A 25996-nucleotide genomic window follows, 5' to 3' on the forward strand; every position below is an offset into this window, starting at 1 on the left:
TTCGCACCAACCGGAGCTGTTTTCGGATGCCGTGCTGATGTCCTTGGACTTCGCGCCAGGCTCTGGGCCGACCGGGCCGACGTGCATCGAAGTCCTTTCCAAGGGTGTGGTGCTGACCGGACAAACGTGGCGTGGTGCTGACAGGGCACCCGCAGCCGTGATGCCCCCCCCCCCCCCCCCCCAGAATTTCCATGTTTTAAACGTTTCCCAGTGTGTACCCTGGATTAGAATAGGTACACCGTATCCCTGCGTGTCGTAAGAGATGACGAAGAGGGTTGGCGTCAGGAAGGGCATCCGGCCATAAAAACATTGGCTCAAAAAGAGAACCATGACAATTACAACTACATATGGGCAGGGTACAGCCTGAAGTGGAGATCGGTTTCTGAGGTTTGGGACATGGAATGTAGGGACAATGACAGGGAGATCAGGAGAAGTGGTGGAAGTAATGGTCAGAAGAAGAGTGGACATATGTTGTGTGCAAGAGATGAGATGGAAGGGAAGTGGTGTGAGAATGGTGAAGGGTAGGCAGGGACAGAAATACAAGTTTGTGTGGCAAGGGTGCCTGGAGGGCGTGAATGGTGTTGGTGTCCTGTTTTCTGAGGAGTTTGTAGACAGTGTGGTGAGTGTGACGAGAGTGAGTGATAGGTTGATGATGGTGAAAATGATGATTGGAAAGCTCTTGGTGAACGTCATCTCGGGATATGCTCCGCAGGTTGGTCGGAGCGATGAAGAGAAGGACAAGTTCTGGTGTGCGATCGAGAAGCTGATGGAAAACGTGAAAGATGAGGAAGTTGTTGTGGTAGGAGGAGACCGAAATGGACATGTGGGAAGGAGTATGAATGGTTTTGAGGGAGTTCATGGGGGTTTCGGATATGGTGTGAGAAATGGAGAAGGTGAAAGGATTTTGGAGTTTGCTGATGGAGCTGATTTGTTGATTTGTAATACTCAGTTCCAGAAAGAGGATAATAAGCTTGTTACATACACGTCATACTACTGTGTTCAAAAAGTATCCGACCTTTATTTTTCGTGCGTAAAAAAAAAGAAGCTAGGGAGGCGTTGATTGGTGCACGTATGTAGGCGATCCTAATGCGCACGCGTGAATTTTTACCACCTGCAGAAGCTGTCATTCGACGGCAGACCGCCGATGAGTGAGGACATGTAAGCGAGCGCCGTCAGATTTTCGTTTTTGACAAAATGACGGAAAAACTTGAACAACGCTACTGCATCAAATTTTGTGTAAAGCTTTGCGATTCCCAAGTGGAAACGATCCGCAAGATTCAACACTGTTCATTCCATTATGAAGGAGGATTTGGGCTTCAGGAGAATCTCAGCGAAGTTCGTACCAAAGCTGCTAACGATTGAGCAGAAGCAACTCCGTTTGGAGATCGCACAGGACATGCTGGAGACTGTGAACAGCGATCCCAGCTTCCTCAACACAGTGATCACTGGCGATGAGTCCTGGGTTTATGGGTACGACCCAGAAACCAAGTTGCAGTCATCACAATGGAAGCATCCAACATCCCCGAGGCCAAAAAACACAAAATTTGATGCAGTAGCGTTGTTCAAGTTTTTCCATCATTTTGTCAAAAACGAAAATCCGACGGCGCTCGCTTACATGTCCTCACTCATCGGCGGTCTGCGGTCGAATGACAGCTTCTGTAGGTGGGAAAAAATTCACGCGTGCGCATTAGGATCGCCTACAGACGTGCACCAATCAACGCCTCCCTAGCTTCTTTTTTTTTACGCACGAAAAATAAAGGTCGGATACTTTTTGAACACACTACGTATGTTACATACACGTCATATCAGGTCGGTCGACGACAACCGTTGACTACCTGATGGTGCGTAGGTGAGATAGGGGGCACCTCCGGGACACGAAGGTGATCCCGGGGGAGGAGGCTGTTTCACAGCACCACTTGGTTGTCTGCGACATAAGGGTGAAAGGTGCGAGGAGAGCTCGGCGGGTGAAGTACCAACCGAGAATGAAGGTGTGGAGGTTGAAAGAGGTGACAGTAAGGGAGGCATTAAAAGAGAGGCTGAGGAGGGTAGAGGATGATGTGGTTGAGCTTGAAAGTGGTTGGATGTCGATGAAAGCTTGTCTGTTGGGAGCCGTTGGTGAGGTATGTGGATGGACAAAAGCACCACCGAGGCACTCGGAAACATGGTGGTGGGATGATGAAGTTGGAAAGAGGATTGACGAGAAGAGGAAGAAGTTCAAGGAGTGGCAGAAGGCGAAGGGTACGGGAGCAGAAACAGCCGAGCATGAAAGTTATAAGGCTGCCAAGAAGGCTGCAAAGAAAGAGGTAGCAAAGGCACAGGAGGCATGTAGGAAAATGTTCGGAGAACGCTTGGATTCGGAAGAGGGTCAGAGAGCAGTATTCAGGATTACAAAGCAGATAGCGAAAGAGAGGTGTGATGTGATGGGGGTGAGTTGCTTGAAGGATGAAGTGGGACAAATCGTTGTGGACCCAGATGGAATTAAAGGAAGATGGAAAAGATATATGGAAATGCTGTTGAATACAGAGAATGAATGGGATGGCAACATAGAGAGTAACCCAGTTTTAGGACTGGCAGAGAAGATAACTGAGAAGGAAGTTGAGGAAGCGATAAAAGCAATGAAGAGTAGAAAAGCGGGAGGGCCGACGGGAGTTGTGGGAGATATGTTGAAGGCAGCAGGAAGTTGGGGTGTGATGAGAATGACAGAGATCTGTAATCTGGCGGTGAAAGAAGGCCGCATTCCAGTGGATTGGGAACTGAGTACCCTCGTCCCTCGATACAAGGGGAAAGGTGACCCTCTAGAGTGTGGCTCGTACCGAGCGATAAAGTTATTGGAGCATGGAATGAAGGTATTGGAAAGGGTGTTGGAGAGGAGGATAAGGAAGAAAGTGAAGATTGACGAAATGCAGTTTGGATTTATGCCAGGAAGAGGAACGACAGACGTGCTTTTTATTGTGAGGCAGTTGCAGGAGAAGTACATGGAGAAGAGGAAGAAGTTGTTTCTTGGGTTTGTTGATCTGGAGAAAGCATTCGATAGGGTTCCACGCAAAGTATTGGCATGGGCAATGAGGAGGTCAGGAGTGGAGGAATGGTTGATCAGAGTAGTGATGGCAATGTACAAAAGAGCGCGCACAGCTGTAAGGACGGGAACAGTGGTGAGTTTGAGTTGAAGGTGGGAGTGCATCAGGGGTCAGTATTAAGTCCACTACTATTTGTAGCTGCGATGGAGGTGCTGGCTCAGAACGTAAAGGAGGGTTTACCGTGGGAGTTGTTGTTTGCAGATGATCTGGTGTTGATTGCGGAAAGTATGGATGGACTGAAGGAAAAGATGAACAAGTGGAAGGAATGTATGGAGACAAAAGGTCTGAAGGTGAATATCGGAAAGACGAAGGTGATGGCAAGTGGTAAAGCATGTGGTGAGGTGGAAAGAACTGGGAAGTGGCCCTGTGCTGTGTGCAGGAAGGGTGTCGGAGTGAACTCCATTCAATGTACAATGTGTGCTGAGTGGGTTCATCAAAAATGTAGTGGTTTGAGAGGGTCATGAACCAGTGTGGCAGCTACATTCAAATGTAAGGTGTGTACAGAGGGAGCTGCAGATGGAGGAAATGTTGAGTTGGATCTTGGAGATGGCGTGAAGCTGGAAGGTGTGAAAACATTTTGCTACCTCGGAGACATGCTGAATGGAGAAGATGGATCAGACTCGGCAATGGTTGCTCGAGTGAGATGTGCATGGAAGAAGTTTCGGGAACTGAGTGGCGTGCTGATGAGGAGGGGAGTGTCGTTGAAGCTGAAGGGAAAGGTGTATGCTGCATGTGTGAGAAGTGTTATGATTTATGGGAGCGAGACATGGGTAATGAGCGTAGAGCAGCAACGAAGGAAAGGGTGGAAATGCGAATGGTTCGATGGATGTGCGGAGTATCGTTGAGAGAGAGGAAGACAAATGATGAATTGCGAAAAATGATGGGAATAGAGCCTGTGATTGATGTTGTGAAGAGGAACAGGTTGAGATGGTTTGGTCATGTGTTGAGGAAGGATGAAAGTGACTGGTTGAGAAGAGTGATGGAAATGAATGTGGAAGGAAGTAGAGGACGGGGAAGTCCGGAAGACGGAAGAAAGACCTGGCCAAAGATGGTGGAAGAAGAAATGCGGGCAAGGGGGTTAACAAGGAGAGATGCAGAAAATAGGGCAAGATGGAGAAGATTTTCATGGGGACCGCAAGGCTAACCCCCTCTCTAGCAGGGAAAATGGCCTTAAAATGCATGTTGTTGTTGTTGTTGTAGTAGGTAAATCACACCTTAAACCTGTATATTGACGGTATATTGGCTGCCTTTCGTGTTTCGTGTGTTTAATTTATCTCAAAAGATATACCCGTATTAAATGCAGTGCCAGAAAATACATCAGGGGATATAATTTATGATGCATATTCTCGAAGATGTAATTCAAATGGTAAAATTGTTAAGCAATAAACAAACAAAAAAAAACTACTGAAGGCACCAAAAGTCCTTTCGGTGTCGAATTTGACTGTAGTTTAGCACTCTAGGCAACATCATGTCAAATATCGAGAATATGTGCATCCTCGCTGTGCGTAGTTTTGGCACAGACAAGAACAAGCAGATCATCTCGTCCTTCTCTCCTCTAACTGTTCTCATTTGACCGTACAGAGCGGGCAACATGGTGTCGTGTTTCATTTATTTAATTGCTTATCCCATTTTTGTCAAATGGGATTGCTTGCCATTTATTTTTCATGCAGTTCCATGTCAGAGGTGTTATTTTAAATGGCTGAAGATGGTTATATATATATATATGAATTTCTTCACAAATGTCCCAATTAGCAAGCAGGTTGCTTTGTGTCTTCCATTGGAAGCAGCTTGCTATCGCTTGCCACGCCAGATGTTCTGTATCAGCCGCTTTGCAGTCTGTTTGTCTAGTCGCTCAGCAAATGGAGCAAGCTATATCGTCCAGGCAAAATGAGGTTTGACTTTAAACAAATTGCAGCAGAATTACGAAATAAAGATTACGAACACACACGTATATCTGGCTATTTCGTTTGTTCTTATTGAGATTGTTATTGCATGTTAAATGGTTCTCAAGGAGCTAATTACATTATCATGATAATCAGTCCTATTATTGTGATGTAGGTTTTCCCATTATCGCCCAGACCAAATTCACATACATAATGAGAACAGGTACTCGGTAGAGCGCGTACCTCCGCCAGGCTGAACATTTTACATTTTGTTTCCTACCGATAAGCCGGATCTAGATCCGGACCTGAACCATAATCGAATCGGCTTCTTGTCACCTACCAAATTCATCCACTTAGTTTTGTCATAACTAATCCGCAACTTTTTGAAATATTGTCGTGTTCCCAGCATTAAGATCCTCCAAGGTAACGGGTAGCCGATCGAGCTTTACACTCTGAGGCATTCAATCCAATGGCGTTGTGAATACACGCGGGGGATCAGGGCAGCGAAGGGTAGCGAAGCTCTTACCAGTATGGATCCCACTGGACGTCTTCGAACCCGATGATCAAAGCAAATCGACAAGGAATTATAATGCAAAAATACCGGCTTTAATGAAAGAAATGCTGGTAACAAAAAAATGCCTAATCGAGGGACCCCCACAGACTTGTAAAACAACACAAGCGGAAAACATAACTGGAGAATAATAATGTGCGTTTGTGTACTTAGCTCTGAGCGGCTCTTGCACCCTGTCGGTCCGTGAACGGGTCCCGGAGGTCCATGCTCGGGAAACGCATGCCTTGGCGTGAAGTCAGTGGCGGGAAACACACTCGCCCTGGCGCAAAGTCCGTGCGCAGGAAGCAGGCCTCAGTGCGCAGTTTGTTCTTCCTGCCGCCGACCACGAAGCGAGCAGGCCGCGCTCGTTCACTTCGTTGCTCTGCTCAACACAGCGCCGCGGTTTCTCAGCACAGACAGCCACCGCACCGTCAGCCCCAACGAGCCAGTAAAGGACAATGCAGCCACTCGTACCGATCGTCCGGACCAAAAAAAGGAAATTAAATGTGCGGCTGCACGACACCAATGTCCCAACACAAGACCAGGAAAATGCGACTGTGCACAATGGGAACCCAGCGCAAGAAGAGTATATCTGCGACAGTTCGCTTTCAATCTCCCTTGCGCCAGAGATATAACTTAGTCTGCTCGTGATGACGGCCCCAATGCAAGAGCTGTATAGGCGACCAGTCATAATGAAATCCAGAACCAAGAAGAAGACGAACTGTGACCGCTTTTCATCAGCTCGGGACCCAAAGTCTTTTGTTCCCAGGGCTGTTACGTCATCCGATCACGTACGCGCGTGCTCCAATCAGCGAGTCCATCTCCTCGCTCTGTGGCCTCATGGCCACTTGCCGGCCTTTGTAATGTGGCTGCTGATGGCACCAGTGGTAGTTTAATGTCCTGGTTCCGGGTACTTTTATTTCGTGTTTATTTTAGGTGTGGAGTGCCTGGCGGGTGTGGTGTGTGTTATAACTGCACATCGGATTTTTATGTGAAAAAATAAAAAATATTTTTTCACATAAAACGGCTTTTTTGCGCGCAAAAAAATTATTTTGCTATTTTCGGAGAAAAAAAGAATTTCGCCCTTTTTCGGGAAAAATAAAATAAAATGCCCTTTTTGGTCGAAAATGTCTGGCAACGCTAAAAAAAATTAGGGAATTTTTCGAAATTTTAAACTGCGATCGAAATTTTTAACTGCGATCGAAATTTTTCTCTGCGATCGATCTCAAAAACAAAACGTTGCGTCCACTTGCGTGCGTTGCGTCCCCAGCGTGTACAGCAGTGAGGCGGTGTACTACAGTGAAAGAGTGTACACAAAGTGTGAACAAGTCTCCTATCAAGATGAGTGCTGCTCTTCGTGACAAGTGGCTGAAGGAATTCAACGCTGGCGGCGATGGGGCCACCTTCAAGTACGTGTCGAGTGACACGGCTTTCTGTCGAGCTTGTGAAAAGACTTTCCGGGCGAAGCAGAAGTCTGAGCTGGCCCAACATGTCCGAGGAGACCGCCACAAGAGCAACTTGGCCTTGAAGAAGAAGAGGACGGTCACGCAAGCCACCATGGAGGACTTTGGTGGCGGAAAGAGGCACAAGTGCGACGTCGTGGCTCAGGAGCTGTGCCAGGCCATGCTGGCCGCTGGCATCCCATGGTCGAAATTGGAAAACCCTGCCCTCCGGTCATTCCTGGAGAAGCACATCACTCTCCAGATCCCCGATGAAAGCTGGATTCGAAAGCACTACCTCGACAAGTGCTACGACGAGGCCTTGGCGGGGATCCGTGCCGACCTCGGACAGCAGCCCATCTGGCTGTCCGTCGACGAGACGACCGATTCGGCAGGTCGATATGTGGCCAACATCATCGCGGGACGCTTGTCCAAGGAGGGGTACTTTCGTCCCCACCTCGTGCAGTGCATGTTTCTGGAGAAGACCAACTCCGGGGAGATCGTGCGTGCAGTCAATGACACGCTGCGCTATCTTTGACCTGATTTCAAGCCGGAGTGCCTCAAGGTCCTCGTCAGCGACGCCGCGGCCTATATGATCAAGGCCGGCCATGCCCTGAAGGAACTCTTCCCGGACTTGCTGCAAGTGACTTGCGTTGCCCACGCGCTCCATCATGTCTGCGAGACAGTCCGAGAAATGTTCAAGGACGTCAACGACCTGATTGCCACGACGAAGAAGGTGTTCGTCAAAGCCCCGTCGCGTGTTGTCTTTTGGAAGGAGCAGCAGCCCAATCTTTCTCTCCCCCCGGAGCCCATTCTGACTCGGTGGGGGACGTGGATCGACGCCGCGGTGTTTTACGCCGAGCACTTCGAGGCCGTCAAGGACATTGTGGACCAGCTGAACGATGACGACGCGATGGCAATCCGGAGTGCCAAGGACCTGTTCGGAAAGGCGGACATCAAGCTCAGTTTGGTCTTCTTAAATGCCCACGTGTCGTTCATCCTGAAGATCCTTAAGCAGCTGGAGGAGGCCGGCATGGAGCTGGCCAAGGCCTTCCAGCTCCTTGATCAGGCCAAGGAGGAACTCGAAAAGATCCGAGGCTGCCGTAAGGAGATCCTGCTCACCAAGTTCAAGGCGGTGCTGCAGCGCAATCCCGACATTGGTGTGCTGAGGACAGTGGCTTTGATCCTGGATGGAGATCAGCACGGATCTGAGGTTGGTGTGCCGGCTGGAGTCAAGCTTGCTGACATCCCCCTCTTGAGGTACTGCCCCATCGTCAGCGTCGACGTGGAAAGGTCCTTCTCCGTCTACAGAAACGTCCTCACCGACCGCCGACACCGCCTCACCAAGGAGAACATTACCAAGATAATGATTTCAAACACCTACTTTAACCGTTCCTAAAAGGGTCTTGTCAATTTCTTCTTGTCCTCTACTTATCAAACAATGCGGTTGCAATAAAGGTACCTGGACGTCATTTTTTACCTGTTTACTCGCCCAGAGTGCTTAATGTTGTGCAGGAAAAAGCTTACTTTTTGTTCTTTTTTTGACTGATTTCTGAAAAACTTGGTAATAATAAAAAATGAATAAAACGGGGGGAAAAAATATTTCGGGATTTTTTCACATAAAAAAAAAACAATTCCGCTTTTCAAAACATAAAAGGCCTATTTTCTTAACATAAAAATCCGGAGTCTAGTTATAACGAACAAAGGAGAAATCACAGAGGCCATTTACCTAAAATGGGATTTACCCTTAACCCCTAACTAATTAACATAACTCCACCCCCCGAGAGCCTGGTGTTGGCTTAGCGGTTAGGGTGCTGGCTTGGGATCCTAGGATCCTGGGTTCGAATCCCGGTGGATCGCTGAATTAACACCAGGGGGGTTGACTCAGCCTGTCATCCTTCCGAGGTTGGCAAATTGAGTACCAGTTCACTGGTAATTCCCTGTGCGTCGCAAGAGGCGACTAACAAGGTTGGCGGCAGGAAGGGCATCCGGCCATAAAACATTGCTTCAAAAAGGGGATCACGGTGCCCAAAAAAAGGCCAACCCCTGCTCTGCGGGGAAAAATGGCCTCTAAAGGTGGTTCTTCACCCCTCGTGATGGGGACAAAGATGCACTCTTACACGACATCTGGTCCAACTGAAACCTACTTAGGTGCAGGGGGTTCTTCTTCTTCATCGCGACATTCGGAGCACACTATCCTATACACTCCTACCTGGCTTTAAGATAATCCATTGCCTACCCCCGATAAACGTAACACAGCTCCCCCTCCCCCCCCCCCCCCCCCCCCCCGGAATCGTAGCTCCTGCAAGGTTCACTGCAGGCGTTACAGTTCCAGCCTTAACACTTACCGTCTCGCACTTAATTAGCCTATGAAATAAATTAGGAGGTGCTGTGGTAAGCGAGCCGTAGCTATCTTAACTACTTTCCTTAACGTTCTACACCCCTTAAGCAACAGTTCACCTATTTACAAATCGTGGTATCCTCACTCCTAACTCCTGGGGCAGGAAGAAAAAGGTCAACACTCAAAAACCTATCTTAACCACAAAACCTATTCAGAAATGCGAGAACATTGTATAAAACCTTGGATCCCTTTAAATATCACGTCCCCCGGTGGATGCAACAATACCCAACATTACCTGCGGAGACATCCCAATTTGCCCAAATTTCCGCGGGCCCTGTCCTGGTTGTTACAAGTGAGTGACATGGCTCAGTGGATTTCTCCCCATTCATTCACACAAATCCAATACTCAGTCACACACAGTGCAATAATCATCACTTATTTCAAACCCCCTCTGCAAGACCATGGCATAAATGTCAAACACAGGTGTGATCCTCAACTGGGCAGCGGGGAGGTACTATACAAGCAAGAGGGTGGGGTCGCTCAGGCTGTGGTGCCCGCAGTCCCAAAAAAGGTCGCCGGACTTACGACTTCTTCACCCCCACCCTCTTCAATTTATTGACCCCGTGACAGCCAAACAGCTCCTTAGCTGTCGTCCCGCCGGGAAGGTCTCCACACCAGGCTCTATTGCCTCAGGCTCACCTCACTATTGCCTCATAGCCTCACGGGTTGCCAGGGGTCTCCTTAGCTCAAGGCACCCAATCAGACCCCCCGTCGACGGGCTCCCAATTTCCAGACACCACTGGCTGCCAGGGACAATTACCTCGCGGGGGGGGGGGGGGGGGGGTGGGGGGGAGGCGCAGTCACTGCTCCTCCAGAGCTTTATCTCTACCTGAGGACACACACACCTTCCCCACCCACAAAATCCACAATAACATTTCCTCCCTCGCAGCCATTCAATTCTCAATACATTTCAATAAAAAGATGCCACAAAAAGATGCTGCCATGGCCTGCTTACATGTGAATTTCCCATATTCACATTTCAATCCTCACGACCATACAAAAACACAAAACCCCTACACATAAACAAACGCCACCCACAAGACACTGTGGCACACACTCCACTCCCCTCACTGACCATGTCATCACTCTCACCCTCCCCCATTCCAAATCACTCGTGTCGCAATTTATAAGCAAGTACCAAAGCCCTGGGACAGTAACCATCACGGCACTTACCTTAATTGCTGGTAGTTGCAGGTTGGTGGGGTCCAAGCCAAGAGTGCCATCCACCCTAGCCAAATTCCAAATTGAACCATGGGGCCGATCAATTTCCCCAAATTTCTCCTTTTATCCTGGCAAGTATGTGAATCCGCCTCCTCCGGTGACCTTTACTACACTACTACCCTTGGCTACAACAGCTCCGCCCCTCTTCCGTGCAAGACCTATCGGGTAAATTGAGCAGCCGAAACGTCAACATGGCCAGTGAGTGCTCATAAGGGTGCGACCCACCATCCATCCTTCGGCCCCCTGCGAGGAACACGGCTCCACGAGCCCCAGCTGGCCAATGTGGTGATCACCTGCTGCCAACTCCGCCATTTCCAAGGCATCGTGATCTGGGGGTGCGACCTGGGGGTGCACGGTTGCAGTGCGTAGCATCCACATCACGTCCCCTGCACCTCATCCCCCAGTCCACCCACATGCAGCCCCCATTGCTCACCCACACTTGACCACGCCCAAGGTCCAGTTGACAGCCATGCTCCCCCAGGAGATTCATCCCAGAAGACACGGTCCGCACACCTCGGCCACGCAGAACACCACGTTGACCCCCAGATCCATTGCCTACCCCCTATAAACGTAACAATATCATGCTATTTATCGTTGTTGGTCCCATCATTCAATGGTGAAGCATTGCTTAAAAAATTATCGGATCCGGATCCAGATCTTCACCAAAATGGAATCTTCGTCTTTTTTGCATACTCAAATTGTCCACCAAATTTCATCCGAATCTGACAATAAATTTTTGAGATATCGTGCTCACAGAAATAGGAGGGTGTGAAAACACGGAACAAGAGAAAGTTGTTTGAGTGAAAGAAAGAATATTAAGTGAAAGGTAGTTCATGCTGGTTGAGAAAAAATGGAGGTTACAAGGTGATCGTCCTTGAATGTGTTGATTTAAAACATCTTTACATTATTTATTCATTTATTATTTATTCAACATTTTTACTATGCTTTTATTCGATAGACTTTACTTGCTCATTCCTTCCCCTCAATTTTGTTCTTGTTGTTCTCCCTCCAACCTCTCTCTCCCCCTCCACATCTCCCCTTCCTCCCCCAATTCCCGGCATAGGAATGGGCGCTGGCGATCAGAGTGGAAGTTTTCGGTGTCTCAACCGACTGCACAGGTGGTAGGAGTACTTAAAATCCAGGTATGTGTATTATCCTATTACTTTGTAGTTATTTTATCAATGGGATTTGGGCGTTTAAATACTATTTGCTGCCACAATTAGCCACCTTGTCCAGTGTTCTCCCTCAAATTTCTATCAGAACTAACGTTAGAATTTCCTTTTTGCAAAACTTCGTAGTTTATGAGCGATCTTTAAAACAGTTTAAGTGACAAACTAATAACGAGGATTGGAATTGAAACTTTACCCGAGCACTGGATTTGTCATTTGGACAGGAAGCTTTATGGCACACCACTTTGCTTTTGACTTTTATTTAATTATTTACTTTTTTTTTGCAGGTGCACTACTATGAAGATGGCAATGTGCAGCTCGTGAGCCACAAAGATGTGCAACAGAGCATGTCTGTGAATGTACGTGCCCCTGCTTTTGAAGCTGCTTCAAAAATATTTGTGTCTGGAAGTGTGTGGCCCTGCAATGCCAGACTTGTGAATTTGGCAAATTTACACCTTTTAATTTAGAGATTGGTTTATTCACCCCACTACCTTACCAATTCTCACTGATGCAATGATTTAGTGATTGTTTTGCATCCTTCACTTCAGCTAGATTTTATTCTACTTCGCAGATTTTCATTACTTTTTTTTTTGTTCTTCCTATGATGGCAGTAACTTAAATTACCCTTCCAATGCTTCATATGAATAATGTATGGAATCGACAGAACATTGATCGATGCTAACCACCATTGGAAGCAAAGAGAAGTTGATATTTGGGGTCGTCGGAGCAATAGAGCCTCTTGTTAGCGTTCACTAACAAGATTAGTTATTCATTCCGCTTTTTACAAATGGTCAAGTTTGATGATTTAGGGTTGTCTTGTGCACTTTCCCAGCCTAAAAGAAGTGAACCACACACAGAGCACTGCCACTAAGAAAGCAGCTGAGTGTGGCGAATTCATCACAGATATACTGCAACAGTTCACCTCTCATTTCAAAGATTTTTGGACCAGTGAACACCGAGATAAGGCTGGTAATGGAGCATATGCATAAATCGCATGTAGGAGAAAGTCAAATTTCAGGCAGTAGACCAGGGGTACCCAAACGTTTGAGCTTTTAGGGCCAAATATGAGTGTTGGGCCAAATTTCTAAAATTTAATTTAAAAAATAAAGCCTCCTGCAATTAAATTACTGAGAAACATGGGTAATACTGCTCTTTTATTATTACCCTGCGCTCGTGAAGCGAAAAGCATGGTTAAGCATTCAGTTACATACGTGTCTGCATTTCAGTAAAGTGTGTGCCGTGTCTGCATTTTTAAAATTCATTTTCTCGGCAACCGTTCGTCCGATTGACATGAAATTTTCACCATAGGAGGGCCTCCTCGTGTAGAATATTTTAATGATTATTATGACGACATAGGTCACGTGGTACAGGCGCCATCTTGGAAAAACTTCGCACCTCTATCTCTGAAACCACTCTATGGAAAAAATGGAGACCTGGCTCATTGTCACCGACTCCCCATGGGGAATAAGATATGTTAATGATGCCTTCGTTATGACCCCATAATTCGACAAATACAACACTTATCCATCTGATCATTATTTTAAAAATTTCAGCAACTGTTGGTCTGATGGACACGAAATTTTCACCTTCGGAGCGCCTCCTCGTTTAGAATATTTTAATGATAATCATGACGTCATAGGTCATGTGTTACATGCGCCATCTTGGAAAAACCGAAAAACGTTGCACCTCTATCTCCAAAACCACTCTATGGAAAAAATTGAAACGTGGCTCATTGTAAATAACTCCATATGGGGAATAGGTGTTGTTAACGATAACGTCATTGGTGCCATAATTATGACGTCATAATTCGACAGGGACAACGCTTAGTCTGATAAGTTTGAAATTTATTGAGCATGATCTATGCAACAATTATTTAGAGAATATAAATTTATGTCATCGCTCACGTGGTCTGGCAGCCATATTGGATCAAAAAAAAAGGAACGTTCAAAAACAAAAGAGTTGGCTCACACAAAGTTGACTGCACAGGGTAAGTATTCTATGAATACCATCTAGTTATTATTATAATTATTATTATTATTAGCTCCACCACCAGACGTGGATGGAGTTTATGTTTTCACCCCTGTCTATTTGTTTGTGAATGGGATATCTCAAAACGTTGTGGACAGATTCGGACAAAATTTGATGGAGAGGTTGGGTATGTGACAAGGCCGAAATTTTGATTTGGGTGAAGATCTGGATCTGAGAATTTAAGTGATTCTTCACGAAAATCCCTGCCAAAAAACGAAAGATGGTTCAGCAAAAACGGGTATGTTGCATGATATTTCAAGAAGTTGTGGCTAGATTATGACAAAACAAAGTGGATGAGTTAGGTGATAAGAACAAGCCGATTCGATTTTGGTTCAGGTCTGGATGCAGATCCAGCCTATCGGTGGGATACAAAACGTGAGCTGTTCAGCCTGGCGGAGGTATGTTCTCCTGGTCCCTTGGTATTTTTCTGCTTGGACATATTTGTACAACTCCTGTAAGGTACCTCTCTGTCACCACAGTCACACTGAGGTTCAATAAGCTGCATCTGCAACTGCTCAGGTGCAAGTGTACACGTTAAAGGAAAAGGAAACTCGCTTTGGAAACGCACAAAAAGGTACACGTTTGGAAAGAGAGCAAACTGTTGCAGTATATCTGTGATGAAGTTACCATACTCGGCTTCCTTCTTGGTGGCAATTCTTTTTTCAGCAGAATTAGCAGAGTTGTTGGCCACGTACCTGCTCTGAATCATCGTTATTATTGAAATTCCTTCTCCCACCTCTTCCAACCCCTCTTTTCCGTTTCATCAACCTACCTCTCCCTCCACCCCCTCTCATGTTTCTTCATTTTCCTCTTGGCCTGCTTGTTACTAATGCAGGGCAGATAAATAGCTGGTGGTGAGATTAAATGTTGTAATTTGAATGACATAACCAAGTCGGTTTTATGTTTGTCATCAATAGTTTGCTTTTAATAAATGTGTAAAATTGTGGTGTTCTATCTGGAACACTGTATTGGATGCATGCGCTGCAACCGTGGTGGTTTTGTGAAAAAACGTCACCCAAGTGTTCTTTCCACTTTATTTTTTGCAAAATCGAAGATTTTTCAAGTATATTGGTTGGTCTTGTGCGTTATTACCTCCGCCACCAAAGGTGGATGGAGGTTATGTTTTCACGCCTGGCTGTCCGTTTGTGAACAAGATATCTCAAAAACTTTTGGACGGATTCAGACGAAATTTGGCAGAGAAAAGGTACACGTTTGGAAAGGACAAAATGAAAGGTATGTGACAAGGACGAAATGATTATATTTTGGTGAAGATCTGGTTTCAGATCTGGCTACTAGAATTTTTAATTGATTCTTTACCATTGGGAGATGGGGACAAACACGATACATAGCAGGATATCTCAAAAAGTTATTGATAGAATTGGACGAAACTTGGTGGACAGGTGTGTGTGTGTGACGATGAAGAATCGATTCAATTTTGATGGAGATCCGGATCCAGATCCAGCTAGTATAATTTTTGAAGAGATACTTCACCATTGAGTGATATGGCCAACCAGGCGGAGGTATGCTCTTTACTGAGTGCCGTTCTAGTTCTGTATGTTTGTCTGTTTGTCTGTCAATCGCCTACAGGTCACAATTCCAAACCGATCGTCATGAAACTTTACCTAGTTATAGAGGTAGTCACAACTGGCAAGCCTATTGATTTTGAAAGTATCGTGCTCTGCATGACATCTTTCTTGTTTTTATATTTGTTGTTTCAGAACGAGAGTCAAGCAGCCAAAGCATTTGTCAAGTTGATACAGGATTCTGAGAATGATTATCAGGTGAGTGAATGAGGCTTCTGTCGTTGGCATTTGCGAATGTGTCCCTAAAATAATCCTCATGATTTCCAACCAAGGTCTGTGTTTGCAACTCACTTACGTTTTCTCTCATTTATTTCAAAGATGCAGGAAAGGGCACGACATGGCTCATTTGCACCATTTATCAACGGCCAATGGCATGTGGTATTTTGGGGCGAGGTGTTAAAGGTTCAATAGATATCGACTTACATTTACTTATTTTACAACATGACTTATACAGTCACGTGAAAAAGTAAGTACACCCCATGTAAAGTTTTGACTTTTTCAACATATTTCAACATACAGCTATTTGATCTTCATTTCAACAATATTGATAGATAAAGGTGATATAATATAACAAATATCATGAAACATTTACATTTTGTAGTCCATTGTATAATTTAAACAAACATAAATGCAAATTTTGCATGTGGAAAAAGTAAGTACACCCTTTCATCACTCAATTTCCGTTGTCCGGAAATCCTGAATACCACCGTAATCCCGCACTTCGATGACCACACCCTCGCCAGCAGACCCATCTTCATGGATGACAACGCCAGGCCTCACCGTGCGAGACGCGTCCGAGCCTTGCTGGAGCAAGGTGCTGTGACAACCATCCCCTGGCCTGCGTACAGTCCTGACCTGAACCCCCTCGAGCACGTTTGGGACATGTTGGGACGACAAATTGCGAAGATGGTCCCTCCAATAGCCAATCTGGATGAATTGGAACGTGCATTACATCGGGAATGGAACAACCTGCCACAGCAACGCATACGACGGCTTACAGGGTCTATGAGACGTAGGGTTGAGTCAGTGATCCGATCACGTGGGTCCTACACACGTTATTGACGCAAAGATCGCTAGAGGTCTTCTCAGAACAATGACTGTACGTTAGAAAACATAAACGTCATCCACACTGTCCGTGATGGACCTATAGCTCCATACTTAAATTGAGGTGAAAATATGCCTAAAATTCCCAAAAAATTTCACCTTAAATTATTCAGAATAAAATATTGAAAACGGCATGATTGTTATGTTTTTATGTGACCATAATATCACTTCTCCAGAAAATATAGCAATATCATGGGTATATTACACTGTTTTGACGACAACAAACTTGTAATGTGCGAGGTTGTAAAAAAACGGGGGGGGTGCTTAACTTAATTCTTTGTGTATATATATATATATATATATATATATATATATATATATATATATATATATATATATATATATATATATATATATATATATATATACATGTATATGTATATACAGTGGTACCTCGGCTTACGAGTTTAATCCGTTCCGTGACGGAGCTCGTAAGCCAAATCGCTCGTAAGTCAAAGCAAATTTTCCCATTCAAATGCATTGAAATGCTATTAATCCGTTCCAGCCTCAAAAAAAAAACACCAATTTTTTTTGTTAGGTGCTTTTAAATAACAAAAATGTACTTTATAAATAACAAATAATGTATAAACAAGCACGACCTCGTATATACTGTACATAATACAAGAGAATGTAAAGAAATAAACTGGTTTTATTAAGCAGAGGAGAAGAGCATGCCAGGTGAGGTGTGCGTGTTGTCGACTTGGCGAGGCAGTACGATCGTACTCCTTCTACGATATGTACGATTTTGAAGCAGAAGGAGTCCATAAAGGCTATAACGCCAGCCAAGGGCGTTACGATTATTTCAAAGCTCCGGACCTCTCTCCATGAAGATATGGAGAAGTTGTTGTTTGTGTGGTTGAAGGAGAAGCAGCTCGCAGGAGATACCGTGACCGAGAGCATCATGTGTTTGAAAAGATTGAAACTCGGATATCGAGCACGGACCACGAGGTGTTTTTTCTTTTTTCTTAATCTCGGTTTCAGTGAACTTTTGCTCTGTGCTCACGTGTACTGTACCTGTACCTGTAATGGTACGTCAGAGGATGGCACCTGTTGTCATCATATTAAGTGCAAGATGTTCTGCATCGTAAGTTGGTACACCGTGGTCTTTCGGCGGTGTTTAAGCCGGCCGTCTTGGCTTCTGTCACCATTGGCATTGAGTCTTTCGATGTAGGTAGGTCGTTGTGTGCCGGTGCCTTGGCCGAATTCCTTCATTGCTGCATTGTTAGCTCACCTGGTTTTTTATACCACATCTTTGGTTATCGGACCAGCGAATGACGTCATCTCCTCCAAAGTATGGCTTATTCTCACTTGTCTTGGACGATCTTCTACTTCTAGCCTTCCACCGTGCATTTGGTGTCCACTGTACTTACTGTACAGTGCCTGGTAAAATTGATGTAATGGGTTTTTGACCGTCAACGCCATGAACCGTCATGAACCGTCATGAACCGTCAACCGCCATGAACCGCCATGAACCGTCAACGCCATGAACCGCTAACACTCAAAAGCCCATTTATCGCGCCTTATAAAGCAAAACGCAAACCGAAAGCCATGCCTCTCAAGCGGGCGTGCTTCCGTGGTCACGTGATCCACAGGTGTAGCTCATTATACCCGCACGCGCGACACGCTTTGGCGGTCACGTGACCAGCCACTCTGGAGGCGGGGATCCCCGCCGATGACGTCACCGGCTGGAGCAAGGAGATTCCTCGCTCATGTATTTCGACGATTGCGTGTTTTATATCCAAGCAGAGATGCTTTCACGGCAAGATAACCGCGTGACCGGAACCGGAAGCCACAACCGGAAAAATTCAAAAAAATAAATTTTTTGAGCTCGTACATCGGATCTCGGCTCGTATCCCAAAGCAACAAACCGCCCGAGCGACGGCTCGTATCCCGAAAAACTCGTACGTTGGGGCACTCGTAAGCCGAGGTACCACTGTATATATATGTATATATATGTATATGTATATTATATATATATATATATATGTATATATATATATATATGTATATATATATATATATATATATATATATATATATATATATATATATATATATATATATATATATATATATATATATATGGCAATAAATAAATTTAACATCCATACTGTTTTAAAATCATGGACAAAAATATTTATAAAAATAAAAATATTTGTGTGTGTGTGTGTATGTATCTATATATGTTTATATATACATTTTTAATATAAATAATGCCAGGGAACAAGAATGTGCAGCACTAAAATTCCTATTTGGAGCGCCCCCACACTGACTCGTAAAACTGCACAAGGGGATAAATAACTGAAAAACAAATATGTTTGTGTGTACTGAATGTTAGCGGGTACTCAGCTCTGGTCCCCTTGACCGTCCAGGGTCGTCACAGGCCCCGCGTCCCTGTGCAGGAAAACACGCTTTTGCGCAAGGCTGCGTTCACTGCCACACCGATGCAAGCGAACAGGCCCTCGTTCCGTCCATGCTCCACAAAGCCCCGAGGTCTCTCAGGCACACACAGCCACCACTAAGTCAGCACCAACGAATCAGGGAAAAGATACGTCCGCTCCTCCACGCAGCCAGGAACAGAGTCAGCACACGAATGCCACCGCCAAGAGTGAGCCCGAAATGCTCCCGCACACGAGTACCCAGCGCAAGAGAGAGAGCACGAACTGTGACCGCTTGCGACTACATCCACGAAGCAAGAGAAAAAAAAAATGCTTTGACATGTCCTTTTCACCCTTCGTCTCGAACGTTCCATGATGACGTCCACGCATGCTCCAATCAGCGAGTGCCATCTCATCGCTCCATCGCCCTGACCAGTACTATTGGGTCATTGTTCAAGATGAAGGGAGACTCTTTATGTTCATCTTCTAGATGAGTTAAAATAATTGAGCAGGCATTAAAAGTTTGTGGAAATGTGGTTGAAAGAAGATCAAGAAAAGCTGTAAATATAAACAACCAGTTTGGTTTATGCGAAGAAGAGAACAAGCGATTTTGATTTTATTTTGAGGCCATGCCAAGAAGGTATTTGGCAAAGTCCCAGAAAAGGAACCTTTCAGGTTTTCATTGATGCAGAGAAAGTATGTGAATGAGTAAAAAGAGCAGTTGGTGAATGGGCTCTCAGAAGGCCGCTTGTGCCTGAAGAAATGGTAAAAGTTGGTCATGGGAATGTATTAATTAAAACAAGAACTATGGTGAAGACCAACTTGGGGCGCAGTTAAATGTTTGAAGTCAGGTGGAATTACACCAGGGATCACTTTAAGTCTTGTCCTGTTTGAAACAGTGATGGAAGAATCGACGAAGAATGGAAGGTTGTGATTCCCATGCGAATTATTGTGCACTGATGACTTGGTATCGAATGCTGAAAGTGAAAAATAACTAAAAGAGATGTTTCAAAAAATGGAAAAGTGCAATAGAAAAGAAAAGTACAATCGAAAAACAGGTTATCATGAGTGGCAAAGGAGAAGGGAAAGAAAGTGGACAATGTCCTTGTTCAATATGCATAAAAGTTGAAAGGATGGTAGGCAGTGTTATGGATGGTGTCACAAGATGTGTAGTGGTATCATCGGAATATATTTGCTAACAAGGGATTTCACATATAAAGATGAGGATCAATAATTTCAAGAAAAAGATGAACAAAAAAAATTAAATGATCCTGAGCTTGGGCTTAAATTTGGTAAATATCAAGGTCTATGTTGCCTTGGAGACATACCACAGTCATTTGGTGGAGGAAGAGAATCAGCTGTTCCATCAAGAATAAACTCCACTTGGAATAAGTGGGGACAACTCGGTGGTATCATGAGGCACAGAAACATTCCCTTATCTGTAAAAGTTAGAGTTTAAAAATATAGATAAAAATGACCTTAAATGGTGGTTGATCCGTCTTGAATTAAAGGAAAAATTGACGTTTCAGGCCTTGCACTTCGATGGAGCAAGAGAGTACAATGGGGGCAGAGGTTCAAACGGGAATACTTCTGCAATTATGTCATCGCTGACGTGATGGGGGTGATGAACCCCAATCGGGCAGAAGTGTACATGTCATGTTTGACGTGAAACCTAGGGTGAAACGTCATGAGTGAAGTTTTCTTTTAGGTGAAATAACAACGAAGATTCTTCCTTCCCCACTTCTCCACCATCCCCATTCACGTTGTGTTCTCTTTAGCGCCCCTTTCTGGTTCTTCTTGCTTTTCCTCTCTGCCATACACATCACTCATGACGTTTCACCCCAAGTAACATGTCGCACGTGACGTGCACATCTGTCCGATCCTTGTTTCCTTACCCCCAGCATGCCAGTGATGACGTAATTGCTGAAGTCTTCCTGTTTAAACCTCCAGCCCCATTGTTGTCTCTTTTGTTCTGCCAAAAGGTAAGGCCCAAAACATCAGTTTTTACTTTTATTGAAGGAGGATCAACCATCGTTTAAGATCATTTTTATCTAGTCTTACTTCCTTTGTTGCCCACGCAGATCGCTATTTGTGTGCTGAAATTGGTGATTCTATTCGTGCTTAGTGTGTATAAAGCCTGTAGCAGACTGGTATTGATGTATGGAAGCGAAACGTGCGCAATGTGGATCCAATATGTAAAAAGAATGGAAAGAACAGAGATGAGAATGATACGATGGATGAATAGATTGTCTCTGAAAGAAATCTGAGCTCAGAAATCAGGAAAAGATTAAAAATCTATACAAGTCAAGAAGAGCATAAGAAAAGCAGTCTTGGTTGGTATGGTCACGTGCAATGCAGGTCAAAAGATGAAGCCCTTCTTTTAAATGGTAGTCAAAAGATGAAGCTCTAACCTTTACTGAACTGGGTGATTTTGAGCTTTCCCTGATTGATCTTGTCAGTCATTGGTCCGATGAACTTGAAAATTTGCACACGCATCGATCCTCACGTAATAAACGCGATGTAAAATTATTATTTTCATAATATGTAAATTTGTCTAATTGTTGCCTAATTCTATTGTTCTATAATTATTCAGTATCCCTTAGACAACATGCTAAAACACTCAGAAGAAATTACAGGCCAATTCATTTACACAGTCATTGTCCTAATGCATGTGTAACCCTTATTCACGTGTTTGTTGTGCATAAACAAATGCAAAAATTGCAGGGTTTTTTTTTAACCTGTGACTACCTACTAATTGTCATGTGACACCTGAATGGTCAGTCTGATTTGGACGTATGTGCTATCAAAATGTACGCAAGACTAGAGAAAGAAATCATGAGAGGAGAATTTTAAATCCCCAGTGGTTGCGAAAAATTGTTGAGGGTGGCCCCAAGCCTTCTCTCATACTCGCCCCTCCACCCAAACCCCCCTATCCTCAACCGCCAGTGCAGTCAGGGTTAAAGAACAATAAAGCTCTTGGTATAAGGAAGAATGCCGAGAGGACATCCTTAAAAGACATGGATTGAAACTTAAGAAAGATGTGGAATATTTGGCTTCGGCGAAACTGGCACAATGGAGAGATCTGTATGGAGGAATGCCCCCTGAAAAATAAAGGGTAAAACTGTTTTTAAGCAAAACGTTTGTTTGTTGTTAAATTGTGTATTTACTTTTGTGACTTGTATGATGACAAAAGAGGTACAGTGGTATGTTTTCATCAATGTCCTGACTACAGCTATCACTGATCTTGTCTTTGGCTGCCGCAAAATTGTTTGCACTGAACTATATTTTGCTGCTGAATTCAGTAGCTTGGCCTTGAAAATTCCACTGGACAGTAATGGGGCTGTACCAGTTCACGAATGAGCCCTTCGTGACTTCTGCTTCCCAATGGTGGCGATTCTGAGGTATTGTGGGTTAACTCTCCAAATGTTTATATATTTATAAACTTCAGATACTACTGCTTGTAAAAATGTGCGACTCAAGTCTTCAATTTATTTTTGAAATAAAATGAGCCTGATGCGTACTTAATGTGGAATGACTGTGCTGCCCGATGACCTGCTAATAGTTGTTTAAATCAGGTACAAGTGCAACATTTCAGCTTGCCTACCCAGTGCCATTGGCCGTTGGAAGTATGGTGTGAAAAGCCTTTATGTCGAAGCCATATGCAGGTTGTGATGAGAAACTCTACCTAAAGATCTATCAAATGCAATGTAATGTTTTGAGCATTGTTGTTTTATTGGAATTTTGCAGAAGGCGATCTCGGAGAACTACCAGACCATGTCTGACACGACGTTCAAAGCCCTGCGCCGCCAGCTCCCCGTCACCAGAACAAAGGTCGACTGGAATAAAATCCTTAGCTATAAAATTGGCAAGGATTTGAAATGTTAGGGCTCACGCATGCTTGCATTTTGGCTGCTCCACCTGCAAGGTATGGTCTTCTGGCTAGCCCCCGACTCCGACAACCTGGTCCTTCAAGGATCTCTTCCTGCCCTGCCTTTCGGGTGAACAATTCTGGGAATAAACTTTCTGAGAGCTTGATTAGATAAAAAGAGGTAATTGTAAATCTGTAAAATCATTGTATTATCCATATGTTCAGGTTTTGATGTATTCCATGTGAGGCTGCAAGCATATGGAAAACGAATGCATGATCTGACGGTTTCTTTTTCTTTTCTCCTCGTCTCCGCCTTTTTCTCTTTGACGGATTCAGAGACCATACCTTGGCGTTCAATGTTCCGCATGCTTTGACAATGTGTCAAAGCAAACTTGGAGAGTTAACTATTTTCTTTTGTAATTCTAAAGTAGTCCAACTTGCAAATAAATTCACTTTATTGGATATGTCCTTCATGAACATTTAACTTTTTGTGTTCATATTTTGCTTTTGAAACATGTTTTTTTTGGGCTATTTACACCACCAAGCATAACCAGAATTACACTGTCATGTTTGCAAACTTGAAAACACCTTCACCGTTTGTCCAAATAAACATCCTATTTGCTTTGATATATATTTGTGTACATGAGTATGGTGTTCTCACAATAACAAAACTGAGCGTGAGGTGAAGTTTTGTTGGACAATGTGTGTGGTGCACAGTCCATACGTATTAGCAGATCTGTTTATCTCGATGCACACTGCGTGTTTTGTATGCAAAACTGAACTGTACATTCGCACATTGATCCTTGAAAACTGCATTCCAAAGAATTAAGGTAAAACAAAAGTAGAAATTGGAGCAAAACTTCACATGTATGTTTATCTTATAAATACTTTTAAGTGTTTGTGCATTTGTTTGTTCCTCTTTCAGGGCCAAACCGTAGCACCAAGAGGCCCCAAGTTTTGGGTGTGTACTTCAGAATCTGTGCAATATTTTAAGCTATCGCACGTTGGACTTGAAGGCCGCTATAAAGTGTATATTGGGATGTGGGGTCAGGCAGTGCTGCCGCCTGACCGCAGGCCAAAAGGTAACCATGATGAGGCCAATAACTCCATAACTTTTCAATGTTCAACATGTCTTGAAACCCCTGCTGGGAAAAGCTCATCACTGAGGGCAATAACTCCATACGTTTTCAACACACATGTGCTCTAACCCCTCGTAGTTCCCCCCCCCATGCAGCGTCTGGTACCCCCCATAGCAGTACATACAGTATATAATCGATACAATGATGAGTAATTTGTTTTCGACTGCAGAAGTTGTCAAAAAGGAAGATGGACTTGTCGCCTGCGGTGATGGTTGCGATCAATGTTTCACAGTCGTGACGCAGTTATTTGTTTTGAAGTTTGTGTGCATACTAAACACTGAATATGAATGAATGAATGAATGAATGATCGTTTTAAGGCCATTTTTCCCCACTAGAGCAGGGGTTAGCCTTGCGGGCCCCATGACAATCATGGTTCCCTATTTGAGGCAATGTTTTTATGGCCGGATGCCCTTCCTGACGCCAACCCTTGGTCGCCTCCTACGATGCACAGGGATACGATGTACCTATTCTAAATGGGGGTACACACCGGGGTCATTCATCCCAGCAAGCTGGTACTCAATTTGCCGACCTCGGAAGGATGACAGGCTGAGTCAACCCCCCTGGCGTTAATTCAGCGATTGTGCATACTAAACACTAATCGAACTTAATTTCTTGTAATTTATACAAATGTTGAATTTCTCACAAAATGAAAAAGTTGAATATGACACAGGGTTCTGACATTGCAGGCAGGTCGTGGGGCGGTGGAGAGGGGGGGGGGGGGGGGGGGGGAGGTTCTACCATCTATTTTGCTCCTCCGGCTCTGTCGCTTCCCCAATCCTTCCTATCTACTTCGTGAAGCATCCATTGTTCTGGAAACCCCCTCCTGGTTGGGCTTCCAAAATCAAGGCTGACGGCACACCTCAACTCTTTTATTCCTCGCTTCTCCCATCTATGGAACCACCTTTCAGATGCTCTTCCTTCCCACTCTTCCCTCCAGGGCTTGAAATAAGCAACGCACCGCTCCCCAGTTCTGACCAGTGATCTTTATTACCCCTGTTCACCTTTCCTACCCAAGGATCTTTCTACTTTCAGTTTTTCCTCTCCTCCTCCCTCCACTCTTCCTGTTGATTCATTCCCTTGATGTTTGTCATGCTGTCATTTCTGCCTTGCTCTTCCAGGAGCTTTGTTACTGTAATTATCTTTTTCTGATATACTGTACACACAAACTTAAAATGGGAGTAAGCAGGTCTGTACAAGATTCAAATTGAAGGTTGTTTTTGGCTTGGAGCTGTGAATTGGTGCAATGACAAAACGAACAAAAACGTCACATTGTATAATTTCTGGTTGATGCAACAGGTTTATGTGATTAAATTTGCGTTTGAAAATATTTTATTCAGATTGTGAGTAATACTGCCTCAATCCCAGAGTGGGGGTTAGGAGCTTTGAACTGCTCCTCTGAGTTCCTTGGCACCATGGCGTTCCATGAGCTATTCATAAGGATTATCCAAGTGTTTGCTCTTCCTCGATGACCTCTCACAGAAGAAGTTGACGTTTCTGTTGAATGGCTCAGGTGATCAACCTTTTATTTGTGGGGCATGCAGGTGTCAGAACTACGAGTTGAGCATGTTGTAGATAGGCAAAGGATAGAAATTCCTGGTGAAATGATTGCATTGAAATGTGTTGCAGTAGTTGCAGGTTGCTGTGGAGAACATATCTCTGCTAAGCTGAACAGTTTACGTTTTGTATCCCACTGATAGGCCAGATGTGGATTCGGACGTGAAACAAAATCCAATCAGCTTGTTCTTGTCACGTACCCAACTCATCCACCAAGTTTTATCATAAGTCATCCACACCTTTTTGAGATATCATGCAATGTATCGTTTTTTCCCCCATCCTGGTGTTGGGCTAGCGGCTAGGGTGCCAGCTTAGGATCCAAGGATCCTGGGTTCGAATCCCGGTCGATCGCTGAATTAACGCCAGGGGGGCTGACTCAGCCTGTCATCCTTCCGAGGTCGGCAAATTGAGTACCAGTACACTGGTAATTCCCTGTTTATCGTAAAAAGGCGACAAACAGGGTTGGAGGCAGGAAGGGCATCCGGCCGTAAAACATTGTTTCAAAAGGGGGACCAAAAAACAACAACAACCACGGTCCCCGAAAAGGCCAACCCCCGCTTTGCGGGGAAAAATGGCCTCTAAACGGTGGTTTGGTTTTTTTT

The 25996-nt window shown here is 44.5% G+C and overlaps 1 protein-coding gene across 1 annotated transcript in view; it reads left to right on the top strand.

Annotated features, from left to right (window-relative positions):
* LOC137425038 (F-actin-capping protein subunit alpha-2) overlaps positions 1-23332 on the top strand; it is a 95469-nt gene extending 72137 nt beyond the window's left edge. Inside the window, exons 7-10 of the mRNA XM_068113041.2 lie at positions 11635-11713; positions 12028-12099; positions 15487-15549; positions 22581-23332. Of these exons, the coding sequence (XP_067969142.1) occupies positions 11635-11713; positions 12028-12099; positions 15487-15549; positions 22581-22718 (352 nt within the window). The 3' untranslated portion in view covers positions 22719-23332. The remainder of the gene's footprint in view (positions 1-11634; positions 11714-12027; positions 12100-15486; positions 15550-22580) is intronic.
* Positions 23333-25996: the final 2664 nt, after the last annotated feature.

The sequence above is a fragment of the Myxine glutinosa genome, chromosome 4 (genome assembly GCF_964187855.1).
Source record: "Myxine glutinosa chromosome 4, kmMyxGlut1.1, whole genome shotgun sequence".
NCBI classification, from domain to species: Eukaryota; Metazoa; Chordata; class Myxini; order Myxiniformes; family Myxinidae; genus Myxine; species Myxine glutinosa.